General features: G+C 39.0%; 1 protein-coding gene across 3 annotated transcripts in view; it reads left to right on the forward strand.

Moving 5' to 3' along the window:
- The first annotated feature begins 12 nt into the window (after positions 1–12).
- Positions 13–14,701, forward strand: part of tmc3 (transmembrane channel like 3) — a 39,953-nt gene continuing 25,264 nt past the window's right edge. For 2 of the 3 annotated variants that reach the window (XM_062962940.1, XM_062962943.1), the window contains exons 1-4: positions 940–1,206; positions 7,792–7,899; positions 9,783–9,926; positions 12,471–12,546. In XM_062962940.1, coding sequence (XP_062819010.1) covers positions 1,205–1,206; positions 7,792–7,899; positions 9,783–9,926; positions 12,471–12,546 — 330 coding nt within the window. In that variant the 5' untranslated portion in view covers positions 940–1,204. Of the gene's footprint in view, positions 123–939; positions 1,207–7,791; positions 7,900–9,782; positions 9,927–12,470; positions 12,547–14,701 lie in introns of those variants that run through there. The other variant, XM_062962942.1, reaches the window with a different exon arrangement.

Raw genomic sequence — 14,701 nt, forward strand, 5'->3', positions numbered from 1 at the left:
CTCCCTCCCTCCCTCCCTCCTCCCGCGGGATGGCCCAGAAAGTGGCCAAACCGGGTGGCTCTGCGGCTTCCACATGACACGGCTTCCCGGCTGAGATTTCCAGGAGGCTTCTGGCTCTCAAGGTTAAGGCCTCTCCAAGTGACATTTCCCTCCAGCTCCCAAATGAGCGAGCATTGCAGAAAGTGAGGCTTGATCTACACTGGTTAGCAGCCAGCTGCAATAAATCACTCATGAGTTGGAGGCCAGCTCGTGTCGGGGTGAGCACCCGACAATTAAAATTAAAAAATATAGCCCCTGCTCGTTGTTGACCTAATCAACCCGAAAGATAGTTGCATCTATCAAGTAGGAAATTTAGGTACCGCTTCTATGTGGGGAGGCTAATTTACAACACTATAAAAATCACCCAGCCGCCGTTGGAATGAGGAAGTTGCCGTCACAGTGGATGATGAAGCAGCTGCTCCCCCTGTGGCCGGAATCAAGCATACCCACTGGAAGCTGGAGAAGGTTTAAATTGCCTCTGCGTCTCTCTCTATCTATTTTCTATGTTATTTTATTTATTTATTTATTTATTTGCAGTATTTATATTCTGCCCTTCTCACCCCGAAGGGGACTCAGGGCGGATTACAATGAACACATATATGGCAAACATTCAATGCCAACAGACAAACAACATATATAGACAGACACAGAGGCATTTAACATTTTTTTCCAGCTTCACGATTCCGGCCACAGGGGGAGCTGTTGCTTCACCGTCCACTAGTGGCTGTACTTCCTCATTCCATTCATCGTGTTTTGCTGGCAGTTTTATGATGTTGTAAATTCGTTAAATTAGCCTCCCGCATAAAGCGTACCTAAATTTCCCTAATTGACAGATACAACTGTCTTTCAGGGCTGCATAGGTCAACAGCAAGTCAGGCTATTTAATGGTTGGTGGCTTAACCTGACCCAGGCTTCGAACTCATGACCTCTCGGTCAGTAGTGATTTATTGCAGCTGGTTACTAGCCAGCTGTGCCACAGCCCGGCCCTTGAATATTTGCCTTATACCCAGTTTCCCCTAAAATAAGACATCCCCAGAAAATAAGACCTAGTAGAGGTTTTGCTGAATTGCTAAATATAAGGCCTCCCCTGAAAGTAAGACCTAGCAAAGCTTTTGTTTGGAAGCATGCCCAATGAACAGAACACCAGAGCATGCAGGATTGGTAAATGTAAGTAGCATAGAGTCTTGTACATGGAAATATTAGTAGTACAGTAGAGTCTCACTTATCCAAGCTAAACGGGCCAGCAGAAGCTTGGATAAGCAAATATCTTGGATAATAAGGAGGGATTAAGGAAAAGCCTATTAAACATCAAATTAGGTTATGATTTTACAAATTAAGCACCAAAACTTCATGTTATACAACAAATTTGACAGAAAAAGTAGTTCAATACGCAGTAATGTTATGTTGTAATTACTGTATTTACGAATATAGCACCAAAATATCACAATATATTGAAAACATTTACTGCAAAAATGTGTTGAATAATCCAGAATGTTGGATAAGCGAGCGTTGGATAAGTGAGACGACATTAAGTCCAGTCGTGACCGACTCTGGGGGTTGGTGCTCATCTCCATTTCTAAGCCAAAGAGCTGGCGTTGTCCGTAGACACCTCCAAGGTCGTGTGGCTGGCATGACTGCATGGAGCGCCATCACCTTCCTGCCGGAGCTGTACCTATTGATCTACTCACATTTGCATGTTTTCGAACTGCTAGGTTGGCAGGGTCTCCACATATATATGTGTGTATATGTATATAGGAGCCCTGGTGGCGAAGTGTCTTAAAGCACTGAGCTGCTGAACTTGCAGACCGAAAGGTCCCAGGTTCAAATCCCGGGAACGGAGTGAGTGCCTGCTGTTAGCTCCAGCTCCTGCCAAATGTGCTAAATAAAATAAAATAATAAATTAATTATATATTATATATTACATGTAATATTAATAATAATATTACAATATATTGATATAGTACAGTAGAGTCTCACTTATCCAAGCTAAACGGGCTGGCAGAAACTTGGATAAGCGAATAACTTGGAAATAAGGAGAGATTAAGGAAAAGCCTATTAAACATCAAATTAGGTTATGATTTTACAAATTAAGCACCAAAACTTCATGTTATACAACAAATTTGACAGAAAAGGTAGTTCAATACGCAGTAATGTTATGTTGTAATTACTGTATTTACGAATTTAGCACCAAAATATCACGATATATTGAAAACATTGACTACAAAAATGGCTTGGATTATCCAGAGGCTTGGATAAGTGAGGCTTGGATAAGTGAGACTCTACTGTAATTTATTGCCAGTATTGTGCTATGCTAATAATATAATATTGTATGTAAATTTAATTTGTAAGCCGCTCTGAGTCCCCTTCGGGGTGAGAAGGGCGGGATATAAATGTATTCAATAAATAAATAATGTGCTAAATGTGAATTTATGAATTTAGCACCAAAATATCACAATATATTGAAAACATTGACTACAAAAATGGCTTGGATTATCCAGAGGCTTGGATAAGTGAGACTCTACTGTAACAAGAAATTCTTGATAGGATTCACAGTTGGTCTGGATTCACAGTCAAAGTGAACAGCAGCAAATTATGCATTTTACTGTATCTCTTCATTGCCAAATGAGGAGATTCTTTTTTGAGGAGACTAATGGAAGTATCTTTGTCAACACTTGACTCCTATATTCCTGTCTGCTGCATTAGAACATCTCTAAATATATATCTTTTCCATGTCCTCTGCATCCTGCGCCCGGTTTGCCGGGTTTCAGGTTAACGGTGAAATAATCAAATTCAAACGCTTTCAGAAAACTCCCCGGTGAAATTAGAATATTTGTGAAATCCAAGCTGCATTTGAAAAGATCAGAAGAAGACAGATGGAGTGGAGTCGCACAGCGAGATGGGGGAAAGCACAAAAACGGAGAGGAGAGTGGGACAGCTCCAAGATTTTCATATAGATAACTCAACATCTAACTCCTAAATCATCTGTATCAGAGCAGATCATTAATTTGTAATATGTAAACACCTAGAAAAAAATGCCATGGTTATTAAAAGTCAATATGGGTTTCTCAAAAACAGGCCTACAGAGACGTTGCCCGGAGATGTGGGCCTGGGCTGTGGCGTAGGCTGAAGAGCAAGCCAGCTGCAACCAGCTGCAATGAATCATTCTGACCAGGAGGTCATGAGTTCGAGGCCTATGTTTGTCTTGTCTTTGTTCTATGTTAAAAGGCATTGAATGTTTGCCTATATGTGTAATGTGATCCACCTTAAGTCCCCTTCGGGGTGAGAAGGGTGAAATATAAATGCTGTAAATAAATACCATCCTGCTGGGAGGCTTCTCTCATGTCCCTGCCAGCTAGAGCTGATGGACGGGAGCTCAACCCGTCTCGCGGATTCGAACCAGCAACCTTTCAGGTCAGCAATTGAACCTTCAGGTCAGCAGTCCAGTCGGCACAAGGGTATAACCATTGCGCCACTAAGCAATATTAGAGATGAGAGAAAAACAGTGTTGTCATTGAGAAAAGTATTATGGTTCGCAGAATCATGGAATCATAAGAAGAGACCTCATGGGCCATACAGTCCAACCCCCTGCCAAGAAGCAGGAATATGGCATGCAAAGCACTCCCGACAGATGGCCATCCAGCCTCCAAAGAAGGCTTTTATTTATTTATTTATTTATTGAATAAATTTATATCCCGCCCTTCTCACCCCGAAGGGGACTCAGAGTGGCTTACAAATTAAATTTACATACAATATTATATTATTAGCATAGCACAATACTGGCAATAAATTACCATATTGTACTATATATATTCTAATATTATTAATAATATTACATATAATATATAATTTATAATTAATATTATTATATTGCATTATTAGTATTATGTTGTATTAGAAAGTAATATTATTAATATTATGTGCATATACAATATATTATAATATTATATATTACTAGCTGTGCCCGGCCACGCGTTGCTGTGGCGAAGTATGGTGGTATGGGAAATAAAGTATTGAGGAATTGGTGGTAGTTAAGGTAAAGGGTAAAGGTTTTCCCCTGACATTAAGTCCATTATAAATGGGTTATATAGCTGTGTGGAATGGCCTTGAGTCTACACTGCCATATAATCCAGTTAAAATAAGATAATCTGTGGAAGAGGCCTAAGTGAGGCCTAACTCTGCCTGTCCCCTGGGCTGAGTGGGTTGGAAGGAGACCAAGTGGGCGGAGCTTAGCCTTCTAACTGGCAGCAATTGGATAAAAACAATTATTCCTCTCCCTCCAATTAGGACTTTATTTTTCTTTTCTTTTTGTTGTATGAATGTAGAGGCATGGATGAGGGGTTGTGCTGCCAAGTTTAGTGTTTCTGGGATGTGTAGTTTTGTTGTTTTGTCCTAGGCCGAAATTTCATTACCCTTTTATATATATAGATTGTAAATTATATATGTATACTAGCTGTGCCCGGCCACGCGTTGCTGTGGCTAGGACTTAATTTTTCTTTTCTTTTTGTTGTATGAACATAGAGGCATGGATGAGAGGTTGTGCTGTCAATTTTCGAGGTTGTGGGGCGTTTAGTTTAGTTGTTTTGTCCGGTGCCGTGATTCCATTACCCTTTTATATATGTGTATATATGTGTGTGCAGGTTATTTTATTTTAAACAGGTTATTGCTCTTCTTGTGAAAAGCATGGCTGAGCCTATGATTCCCAATTAAATACTTAATTAAAGGAAATCAAAGCAGGAAAATGAGAGGAAGAAAGTGAAAACTGGACATTCAAAAATAAGATGGAAAAGGATTCAATGGAACTGCCAAATCAGGGCAGTTGGAGATTATGCAAGAGCATACAGGTGCATGGATTCAATTTGCAAGCCCAAATAGGCCATTTCTAAGCATCCCAAGTGTGACATTATAGTTTGGTTATCAAAGAATGCCAGAACCACACAAGAGGAGGATAGTTAAATGGAGTAGTTACTCTTTCAAAAGGCAATTTTTCAGCCAGCGCATTAGGAGAGGGAACAAAAGCAAGCTTCGCTCAGCAACAAATCTAACAAGAGAATGAAATTCTCAGTCCTGTCAGAGGACCCAAATGAACTGCCAAGAAATGTCATCAGTTTCCGATTTATGACACTAAGGCTTTACAGCCGAGTATTTATAGAAGGGGATGAGAGCCTTAATTCTGGAAGGTCGGAGATGGTAATCGTTTTGTAGTGTCCACTCCTGATAGTATATTTCAAATGCAGAAACTCATTTTCCAGTAGTTGGATCAAGTTGTCCAAAAATGGAGACAGTATTGTCTGCTGAGAACATGGAAAAGAGTTTTCTTTTATCATGTCAGAAGCTACTTGAGAACATATTGCAAGTCGCTTCTGGTGTGAGAGAATTGGCCGTCTATAGAGACGTTGCCCAGGGGATGTTGGGATGTGTTACCATCCTACTGGGAGGCTTCTTTCATGTCCCCGCAAGCTAGAGTTTACAGATGGGAGCTCCCCCGTCTCGTGGATTCGAACCAGCAACCAGTAGCAGCCTGCTCTTTGTCTGTGTTACGTATACACATGTTTTTTCTTTATCCTCTAAAGGAAACAAAGAGTTTCATTCAAAATGCAACCCTCTCCATTTTCCACATTTTAACCCTTTTTCTCCTACCTTGAGAAGTTTCTTCTGTGTAACTAGATGCATCTATATATATAAAAGGGTAATGAAATTTCGGCCTAGGACAAAACAACAAAACTACACATCCCAGAAACACTAAACTTGACAGTACAACCCCTCATCCGTGCCTCTACGTTCATACAACAAAAAGAAAAGAAAAATAAAGTCCTATTTGGAGGGAGAGGAAGAATTGTTTTTATCCAATTGCTGCCAGTTAGAAGGCTAAGCTCCGCCCACTTGGTCTCCTAGCAACCCACTCAGCCCAGGGGACAGGCAGAGTTAGGCCTCACTTAGGCCTCTTCCACACTGCCTATAAAATACAGATTATCAGATTTGAACTGGATTATATGGCAGTGTAGACTCAAGGCCCTTCCACACAGCTATATCACCCATTTATAATGGACTTAATGTCAGGGGAAAAGCTTTACCCTTTACCTTAACTACCACCAATTCCTCAATACTTCATTTCTCATACCACCGTACTTCGCCACAGCAACGCGTGGCCGGGCACAGCTAGTATCTTATAAGTAAAACTTATTTTTTACTACAAACTAGAGCTGACAGCTGGCACAACAAAACATTGCATGGAAAGTTCCTTGACAAAATTGAAGGAAAAGCTGATAAGGAGAAGACCTGGCTCTGGCTCACAAATGGGACCCTGAAGAAGGAGACAAAAGGCCTGATCCTTGCAGCCCAGGAGCAAGACATCAGGACAAAGGCAATTCAGGCCAAGATCGAAAAATCAGCTGATGACCCAAAATGCAGACTGTGCAAGGAAACTGACAAAACCATTGATCATATCCTCATCTGCTGTAAGAAAATTGCACAGACAGACTACAAACAGAGGCACAACCATGTGGCTCAAATGATTCATTGGAACTTATGCCTCAAGTACCACCTCCCAGCAGTAAAAAACTGGTGGGATCACAAACCTACAAAAGTATTGGAAAATGAGCACGTGGGACTTCCGAATCCAGACTGACAAAGTTCTGGAACACAACATACCAGACATCACAGTTGTGGAAAAGAAAAAGGTTTGGATCATTGATGTCGCCATCCCAGGTGAGAGTCGCATTGACAAAAAACAACAGGAAAAACTCAGCCGCTATCAGGACCTCAAGATTGAACTTCAAAGACTCTGGCAGAAACCAGTGCAGGTGGTCCCGGTGGTGATGGGCACACTGGGTGCCGTGCTAAAATATCTCAGCCGGCATTTGGAAACAATAGACATTGACAAAATTACGATCTGCCAACTGCAAAAGGCCACCCTACTGGGATTTTTTATATTTATTATATTGTTTTAATTGTTTTAATTGAATTTTCATTGCTGTTTTAATTATGTGTAGGCATCAAATTGTTGCCAATTTTGTATGCCGCCCTGAGTCCCTTCGGGTGAGAAGGGCGGGATATAAATGTTGGAAATAAATAAATAAAAATAAATCTGCGTGCATCATCCGAAAATACATCACACAGTCCTAGACACTTGAGAAGTGTTTGGCTTGTGATTTTGTGATACGAAATCCAGCTTATCTCTCTTGTTTGCTGTGTCTTAATAATAATAATAATAATAATAATAATAATAATAATAATAATAATAATAATAATGGTACTTTTTAAAATCCTCCTTCCTCCCCACTTGCTTTGTTGTTTATTTACCAAGGGGTTTAACACCCTCATGCTCTTCTGTGAACCATAACAGGTTTATATCCAAATAGGCAGAAGAGGGTTTGAATGTAACCACACTAGACTTTGTTTTGAAGAAGTGATCAGATTTTAATATTCTTCCACAGCAGAGCAACACAACAACCGCTCTCCTACTTGAACGGTTCGATTTCTCTCTGCAGGAATAGACTCACCAGGAGAGATCTCTCCTGAGCTGTGCCTTTAAGACTCTGCATGTGTTTCCAGCTAGCTGTCTTTCCCATATTTTGAAGCACAGGCAGGCAAGAACAGCCACCGCTAGATTTCAAAGCATCCCTTATAGATAAAAATATCAACATTTGTCAGCATCTAAGCCTTTGAGACACCTGTATCCAACTGTTTTTCCAGTGTTCATAATAGTCAAGAGCTGTTGCTGTCTTTTAAAACCTTCCAATTGTTTTTTTTAAGGATGTCGGAAGCTGGATTATCACCGAAGAAGAACACAAAATCCTGCAAGAGATCTAAAACTTTAAAACGCCACACCAGCATCTATGCCTATACAGAGCCACCTGACAGGTAAGATATTATGTACAGTAGAGTCTCACTTATCCAACACCTGCTTATCCAGTGTTCTGGATTATCCAACACATTTTTGTAGTCAATGTTTTCAGTACATCGTGATATTTTGGTGCTAAATTCGTAAATACAGTAATTACAACATAACATTACTGCGAATTGAACTGCTTTTTCAGTCAAATTTGTTGTATAACATGATGTTTTGGTGCTTAATTTGTAAAATCATAACCTAATTTGATATGTACAGTACAGTCTCACTTATCCAACACTCGCTTATCCAACGTTCTGGATTATCCAACACATTTTTGTAGTCAATGTTTTCAATACATCGTGATATTTTGGTGCTAAATTCGTAAATACAGTAATTACAACATAACATTACTGCGAATTGAACTGCTTTTTCAGTCAAATTTGTTGTATAACATGATGTTTTGGTGCTTAATTTGTAAAATCATAACCTAATTTGATATGTACAGTACAGTCTCACTTATCCAACACTCGCTTATCCAACGTTCTGGATTATCCAACACATTTTTGTAGTCAATGTTTTCAGTACATCGTGATATTTTGGTGCTAAATTCGTAAATACAGTAATTACAACATAACATTACTGCGTATTGAACTACTTTTTCTGTCAAATTTGTTGTATGACAGGACATTTTGGTGCTTAATTTGTAAAATCATAACCTGATTTGCTGTGTAATAGGCTTTTCCTTAATCCCTCCTTATTATCCAACATATTCGCTTATCCAACGTTCTGCCGGCCCGTTTATGTTGGATAAGTGAGACTCTACTGTACTTCTGTCTATGAAACATCATAACACTAATAATACTGAATACCTCCTTTGGTCTTATGTCAGTTTTTTTTTCATTGTATGCAAAAATTTCTACCCAATTGGAACATATATTACCTTTGATTGTATGTGAGTTTATCCTTTATTATTATTATTATTTATAGTATTTATTTTCTGCCCTTCTCACCCCGAAGGGGACTCAGGGCGGATCACATTGCACACATACAATGAGTCTCACTTATTCAACATAAACGGGCCGGCAGAATGTTGGATAAGTGAATATGTTGGATAATAAGGAGGGATTAAGGAAAAGCCTATTAAACATCAAATTATGATATGATTTTACAAATTAAGCACCAAAACATCATGTTATACAACAAATATGACAGAAAAAGTAGTTCAATACACAGTAATGCTATGTAGTAATTACTGTATTTACAAATTTAGCACCAAAATATCACGATGTATTGAAAACATTGACTACAAAAATGCGTTGGATAATCCAGAATGTTGGTTAAGTGAGTGTTGGATAAGTGAGACTCTACTGTATAAGGCAAACATTCAATGCCATAACATAGAACAGAGACAGAGACAGACTCAGGTATGAGCTGGCCTCGAACTCATGACCTCTTGGTCAGAGTGATTTGTTGCAGCTGGCTGCTAACCAGCCTGCGCCACAACCCGGATAAGCGAATGTTGGATAAGCGAGACTCTACTGTATGATATTTTTCCCTGTGATATATCTGGCTACTTGTGCCCAAAAAAGAGAGGTGGTGGGAAAGATTCTGGATGGTCATCTGTCGGGGGTGCTTTGATTGTGCCTTTCCGCAGAGCAGGGCATTGGACTGGATGACCTTGGGTGGTCTTTTCCGACTATGGAAACTATTTCTTCTTTCTCTCTGTAATTATGCATAACACTGCAAATTTTCCAACCTATGTGCCAGCTAATATCTGGGGTGGGAGGAAAGCGAGAAAAAGTGGGCTAATTTCAGAGTCACCATTGTTTTGATTTCTTTTTCAAGAATACCTATCTATAAGGTGGATTTAACTCACAGTTTGTGTTTTCTATTCAATACCGCTCCCCTTCAGCAATTCAGATGAAGATAAAGGAGAGGAAAAGGTCGACAGTAGTGACCCAGAGCAGATCTTCCAGAACATACAGTTCCAGAAGGAGATCATAGCCAACATCCGTTGCAGACCGTGGCCCATGAGGCAGAAACTCCGGGCACTCAGGTGAAGAAGGTTCTCCACGTAAATGCTGTCTAGAAAGAAATCATCTGTTAAGTCTGGTACTTCGGAGGAATGATACATTTTTTTAAAGGATGGTAGACTTAGAAATGTGGGGTGCAGTTTCTCCATTGTTGTCTTGCCCTATTTGGAGAGGGAGTTATAGTGCTACAATTGTCTCCAGTTCAATCAATTCAACTGGATGATCCTTAGGGGTGTCTCCTAACCTTATGATTGTATGATCTTATTATTATTATTTTATTATGACAGAGCAAACAAGATAGATATGCTGGATTTCGTATCACAAAATCACAAGTTGAACACTTCCCAAGTGTCTAGGACTGTGTGATGTATTTTCGGATGATGCGTGCAGATCCCAGTCGGGTGGCCTTTTGCAGTTGGCAGATCATAATTTTATCAATGTCTATTGTTTCCAAATGCCGGCTGAGATCTTTTGGCACGGCACCCTATTATTATTATTATTATTATTATTATTATTTTATTGTATGACACAGCAAACAAGATAGATATGCTGGATTTAGTATCACAAAATCACAAGTCGAACACTTCCCAAGTGTCTAGGACTGTGTGATGTATTTTCGGATGATGCGTGCAGAACCCAGTAGGGTGGCTTTTTGCAGTTGGCAGATTGTAATTTTGTCAATGTCTATTGTTTCCAAATGCCGGCTGAGATCTTTTGGCACAGCACGCAATGTGCCAATCACCACTGGGACCACCTGCACTGGTTTCTGCCAGAGTCTTTGAAGTTCAATCTTGAGGTCCTGATAGCGGCTGAGTTTTTCCTGTTGTTTTTCGTCAATGCGACTGTCACCTGGGATGATAACATCAATGATCCAAACCTTTTTCTTTTCCACAACTGTGATGTCTGGTGTGTTGTGTTCCAGAACTTTGTCAGTCTGGATTCGGAAGTCCCACAGTATCTTTGCATGTTCATTCTCCAATACTTTTGCAGGTTTGTGATCCCACCAGTTCTTTGCTCCTGGGAGGTGGTACTTGAGGCATAAGTTCCAATGAATCATTTGGGCCACATAGTTGTGCCTCTGTTTGTAGTCTGTCTGTGCGATATTCTTACAGCAGCTGAGGATATGATCCATGGTTTCATCAGCTTCCTTGCAGAGTCTGCATTTTGGGTCATCAGCTGATTTTTCGATCTTGGCTTTAATTGCCTTTGTCCTGATGTCTTGCTCCTGGGCTGCAAGGATCAGGCCTTCTGTCTCCGTCTTCAGGGTCCCATTCGTGAGCCAGAACCAGGTCTTCTCCTTATCAGCTTTTCCTTCAATTTTGTCAAGGAACATTCCATGCAATGTTTTGTTGTGCCAGCTGTCAGCTCTAGTTTGTAGTGCGGTTTTCTTGTACTGATTTTTTGTCTGCTGTGCTTTGAGGAGTTTCTGATTTTTGACTTCAATCAAAGCAGGTTCTTCACTTTGCTTTACATATTCTGCCAGGGCATGTTCTTCTTCTTCTTTGACTGCTTGTTTGACTTGTAAGAGTCCTCTGCCACCTGATCTTCTAGGCAGATATAGCCGGTCAACATCACTGCGAGGGTGCAGTGAATGATGAATGGTCATGAGTTTTCTTATTTTTCTGTCCAAATTGTCCAGTTCCACCCGTGTCCAATTTATAATGCCAGCAGTATATCTTATGACAGGTATGGCCCAGGTGTTTATGGCCTTGATGGTGTTGCCTCCATTGAGCTTGCTTTTGAGAATTTTTCTGACCCTTTGTGTGTATTCTTTACTGACCACAGTTTTCACATGTTCATGCTTGATGTTGTCCAGCTGTAGTATGCCCAGATATTTATAGGCCTCTGGCTGGTGACACTTTATTGTTTGGCCATTAGGCATATTTATGCCCTCACTTTCAATGATTTTTCCTTTCTTCAATGCCACTGTCGAACATTTGTCCAAACCAAACTCCATGCTGATATCAGTGCTAAAATTTCGGACAGTGTTGGTCAGAGACTGGATTTATTATTATTATTATTATTATTATTATTATTATTATTATTATTGACACAACGACGTTGTATGACACAGCAAACAAGATAGATATGCTGGATTATTATTATTATTACATGTATTATTTTGGGGTGAGAAGGGTGGCATATAAATGTAGTAAATAAATAAATAATAAATAAATACTCTAAAATACAGAACAGGCCATATCATGTCCGCCCTTAAAGTAGACCTTATTATTGAATATTCTCTCTATTTCTTCTATCATACTATTTTCGGAGAGGAAAATATATATTTGACCATTGGCTTTTGATATGAAGTGTGATGGATGTTTCTATCCGGTTCTTCACTTCTCCAAGACCACCCTGAGGTTGACTGGTCCTTGTAGCACATTAATAAGATCAAATGTAATCCCATCCTACTTTTGAAAGAGGATTATGTGAAGGAGGCAATTGGTTTACTGTTGGGTTTTTTCAGCATTCATTCGTGTGCCTTGGCAAGTCTGTTTGCAGTTATGAATGAGGGGGGAATGGCAGGAGCTCCGAAAGGGTCCCACTTTCCTCTCTCTCAACAGGCAAGCGAAAGAAATTGTGTTGAAGTACGAAGGCCGCCTGACTCGGACAAGAGGCTACCAGGCAGCTGGAGCAGAGGTAGGTCTGCTTTTCGTCAGCATCTCCAGAACTCACTTTTCATGGAAACGATGACACAAAGGAGAACATTTTCCATATTTCACTGTAGAATGAAGAACGCAGCAACCTACAGATTGCTAATTTTGTTTTCTGGCTGTGTCAGGCAGAAATAAAACAGAGCGCTCTAAACTAAAGAAACATGCATTTTTTACTTCCTTGGCTTTGCCAGATTTTGCCAGTTGTTTCCAAATGCATCTGCATTACCTTGGATCGGGGATCTGGGTTTGCTGAGGGCCCTCCCACACAGCCCTAAATCCCAGAATATCAAGGCAGAAAAGCCCACAATATCTACCGTATATACTCGAGTATAAGCCTAGACACCTAATTTTACCACAAAAAAACTGGGAAAACATTGACTCCAGTATAAGCCGAGGGTGGTAAATTTCAGAAATTAAAATAGATACCAATAAAATGACATTAATTGAGGCATCAGTAGGTTAAATGTTTTCGAATATTTACATAAAGCTCAGATTTAAGATAAGACTGCCCAACTCTGATCCAATCATTATTCTCATCTTCTTCAATGTAAATGTGCTTATGTACCTTTTTAATAATAATAGAGTAAAATAATACATGTAATAATAATAATAATAATAATAATAATAATAATAATAATAATTACAATAATAATAATAATAATAATTAAAAACAACAGGAAAAACTCAGCCGCTATCAGGACCTCAAGATTGAACTTCAAAGACTCTGGCAGAAACCAGTGCAGGTGGTCCCGGTGGTGATGGGCACACTGGGTGCCGTGCCAAAAGATCTCAGCCGGCATTTGGAAACAATAGACATTGACAAAATTATGATCTGCCAACTGCAAAAGGCCACCCTACTGGGATCTGCACGCATCATCTGAAAATACATCACACAGTCCTAGACGCTTGGGAAGTGTCCGACTTGTGATTTTGTGATACGAAATCCAGTATATCTATCCTGTTTGCTGTGTCATAATAAAATAATAATAATAATAAATAATACAGGAAAATAATACATGTAATAATAAATAGGGTAAAATAATAAATGCAATAATAATAATAATATCAGAGTGAAATAAATGTATTATTATTATTATTAATAATAATAATAAATGTAATAAATGTAATAGTAGCAACAGTAATAGAGAAAAATAATACATGTAATGATACCAATAATAATAGAGAAAAATAATAAATGTACCATATAGTCTCGAGTATAAGCTGACCCAAATATAAGCCAACCAGGACCCTCACCCGAGTATAAGCTGAAGGGGGGCTTTTTCAGTCTTTGAAAAAGGGCTGAAAAACTAGGCTTATACTTGAGTATATACAGTATTATTATTATTATTACATGTATTATTTTACTCTATTATTATTAAAAGGATACATAAGCACATTTACATTGAAGAAGATGAGAATAATGATTTGATCAGAGTTGGACAGTCTTATCTTAAATTTGAGCTTTATGTAAATATTCAAAAATATTTAACCTAATGATGCCTCAATTAATGTAATTTTATTGGTATCTATTTTTATTTCTGAAATTTACCACCCTCGGTTTATACCGAAGTCACTGTTTCCCAGTTTTTTGTTGTAAAATTAGGTGCCTCGGCTTATATTTGGGTCAACTTATACTCGAGTATAAGCCGAGGGGGGCTTTTTCAGTCTTAAAAAAGGGCTGAAAAACTACGCTTATACTCGAGTATATACAGTACTTTGAACTGGGATATCTGAGTCCACACTGCCATATATTCCAGTTCAAAGCAGAAAATGTGGGATTTTATTCAGCTGTGTGGAAGAGGCCTAAGATGAACCTATGATGTGACACATAAAGATATTCCTGTTTTTAAACGTTATTCAAGTTTTAATCTTGTAATTGAATGGTTTTACTGGCATGCTGTAATTTGAAGGAAAGAAAACAAGAGAAATTTTTTTGCTTTGTTTTGAGATATTTGGGGGGAAATCCCTCTTGAAAGTAGTACTGAAATATTGTTTGATACTTCTTTTTTAAAAACCCAAAGAAACAGGACTACGGCTGGATCTAAACTGCCATATAATGTAGTTTCAGAATGCAGATTAACTGCCTTGGACTGGATTATATGAGTTGACATTGCTATATAATCCAGATCAATGCAGTA

The sequence above is a fragment of the Anolis carolinensis genome, unplaced genomic scaffold, assembly GCF_035594765.1.
Source record: "Anolis carolinensis isolate JA03-04 unplaced genomic scaffold, rAnoCar3.1.pri scaffold_11, whole genome shotgun sequence".
Classification (NCBI taxonomy): domain Eukaryota; kingdom Metazoa; phylum Chordata; class Lepidosauria; order Squamata; family Dactyloidae; genus Anolis; species Anolis carolinensis.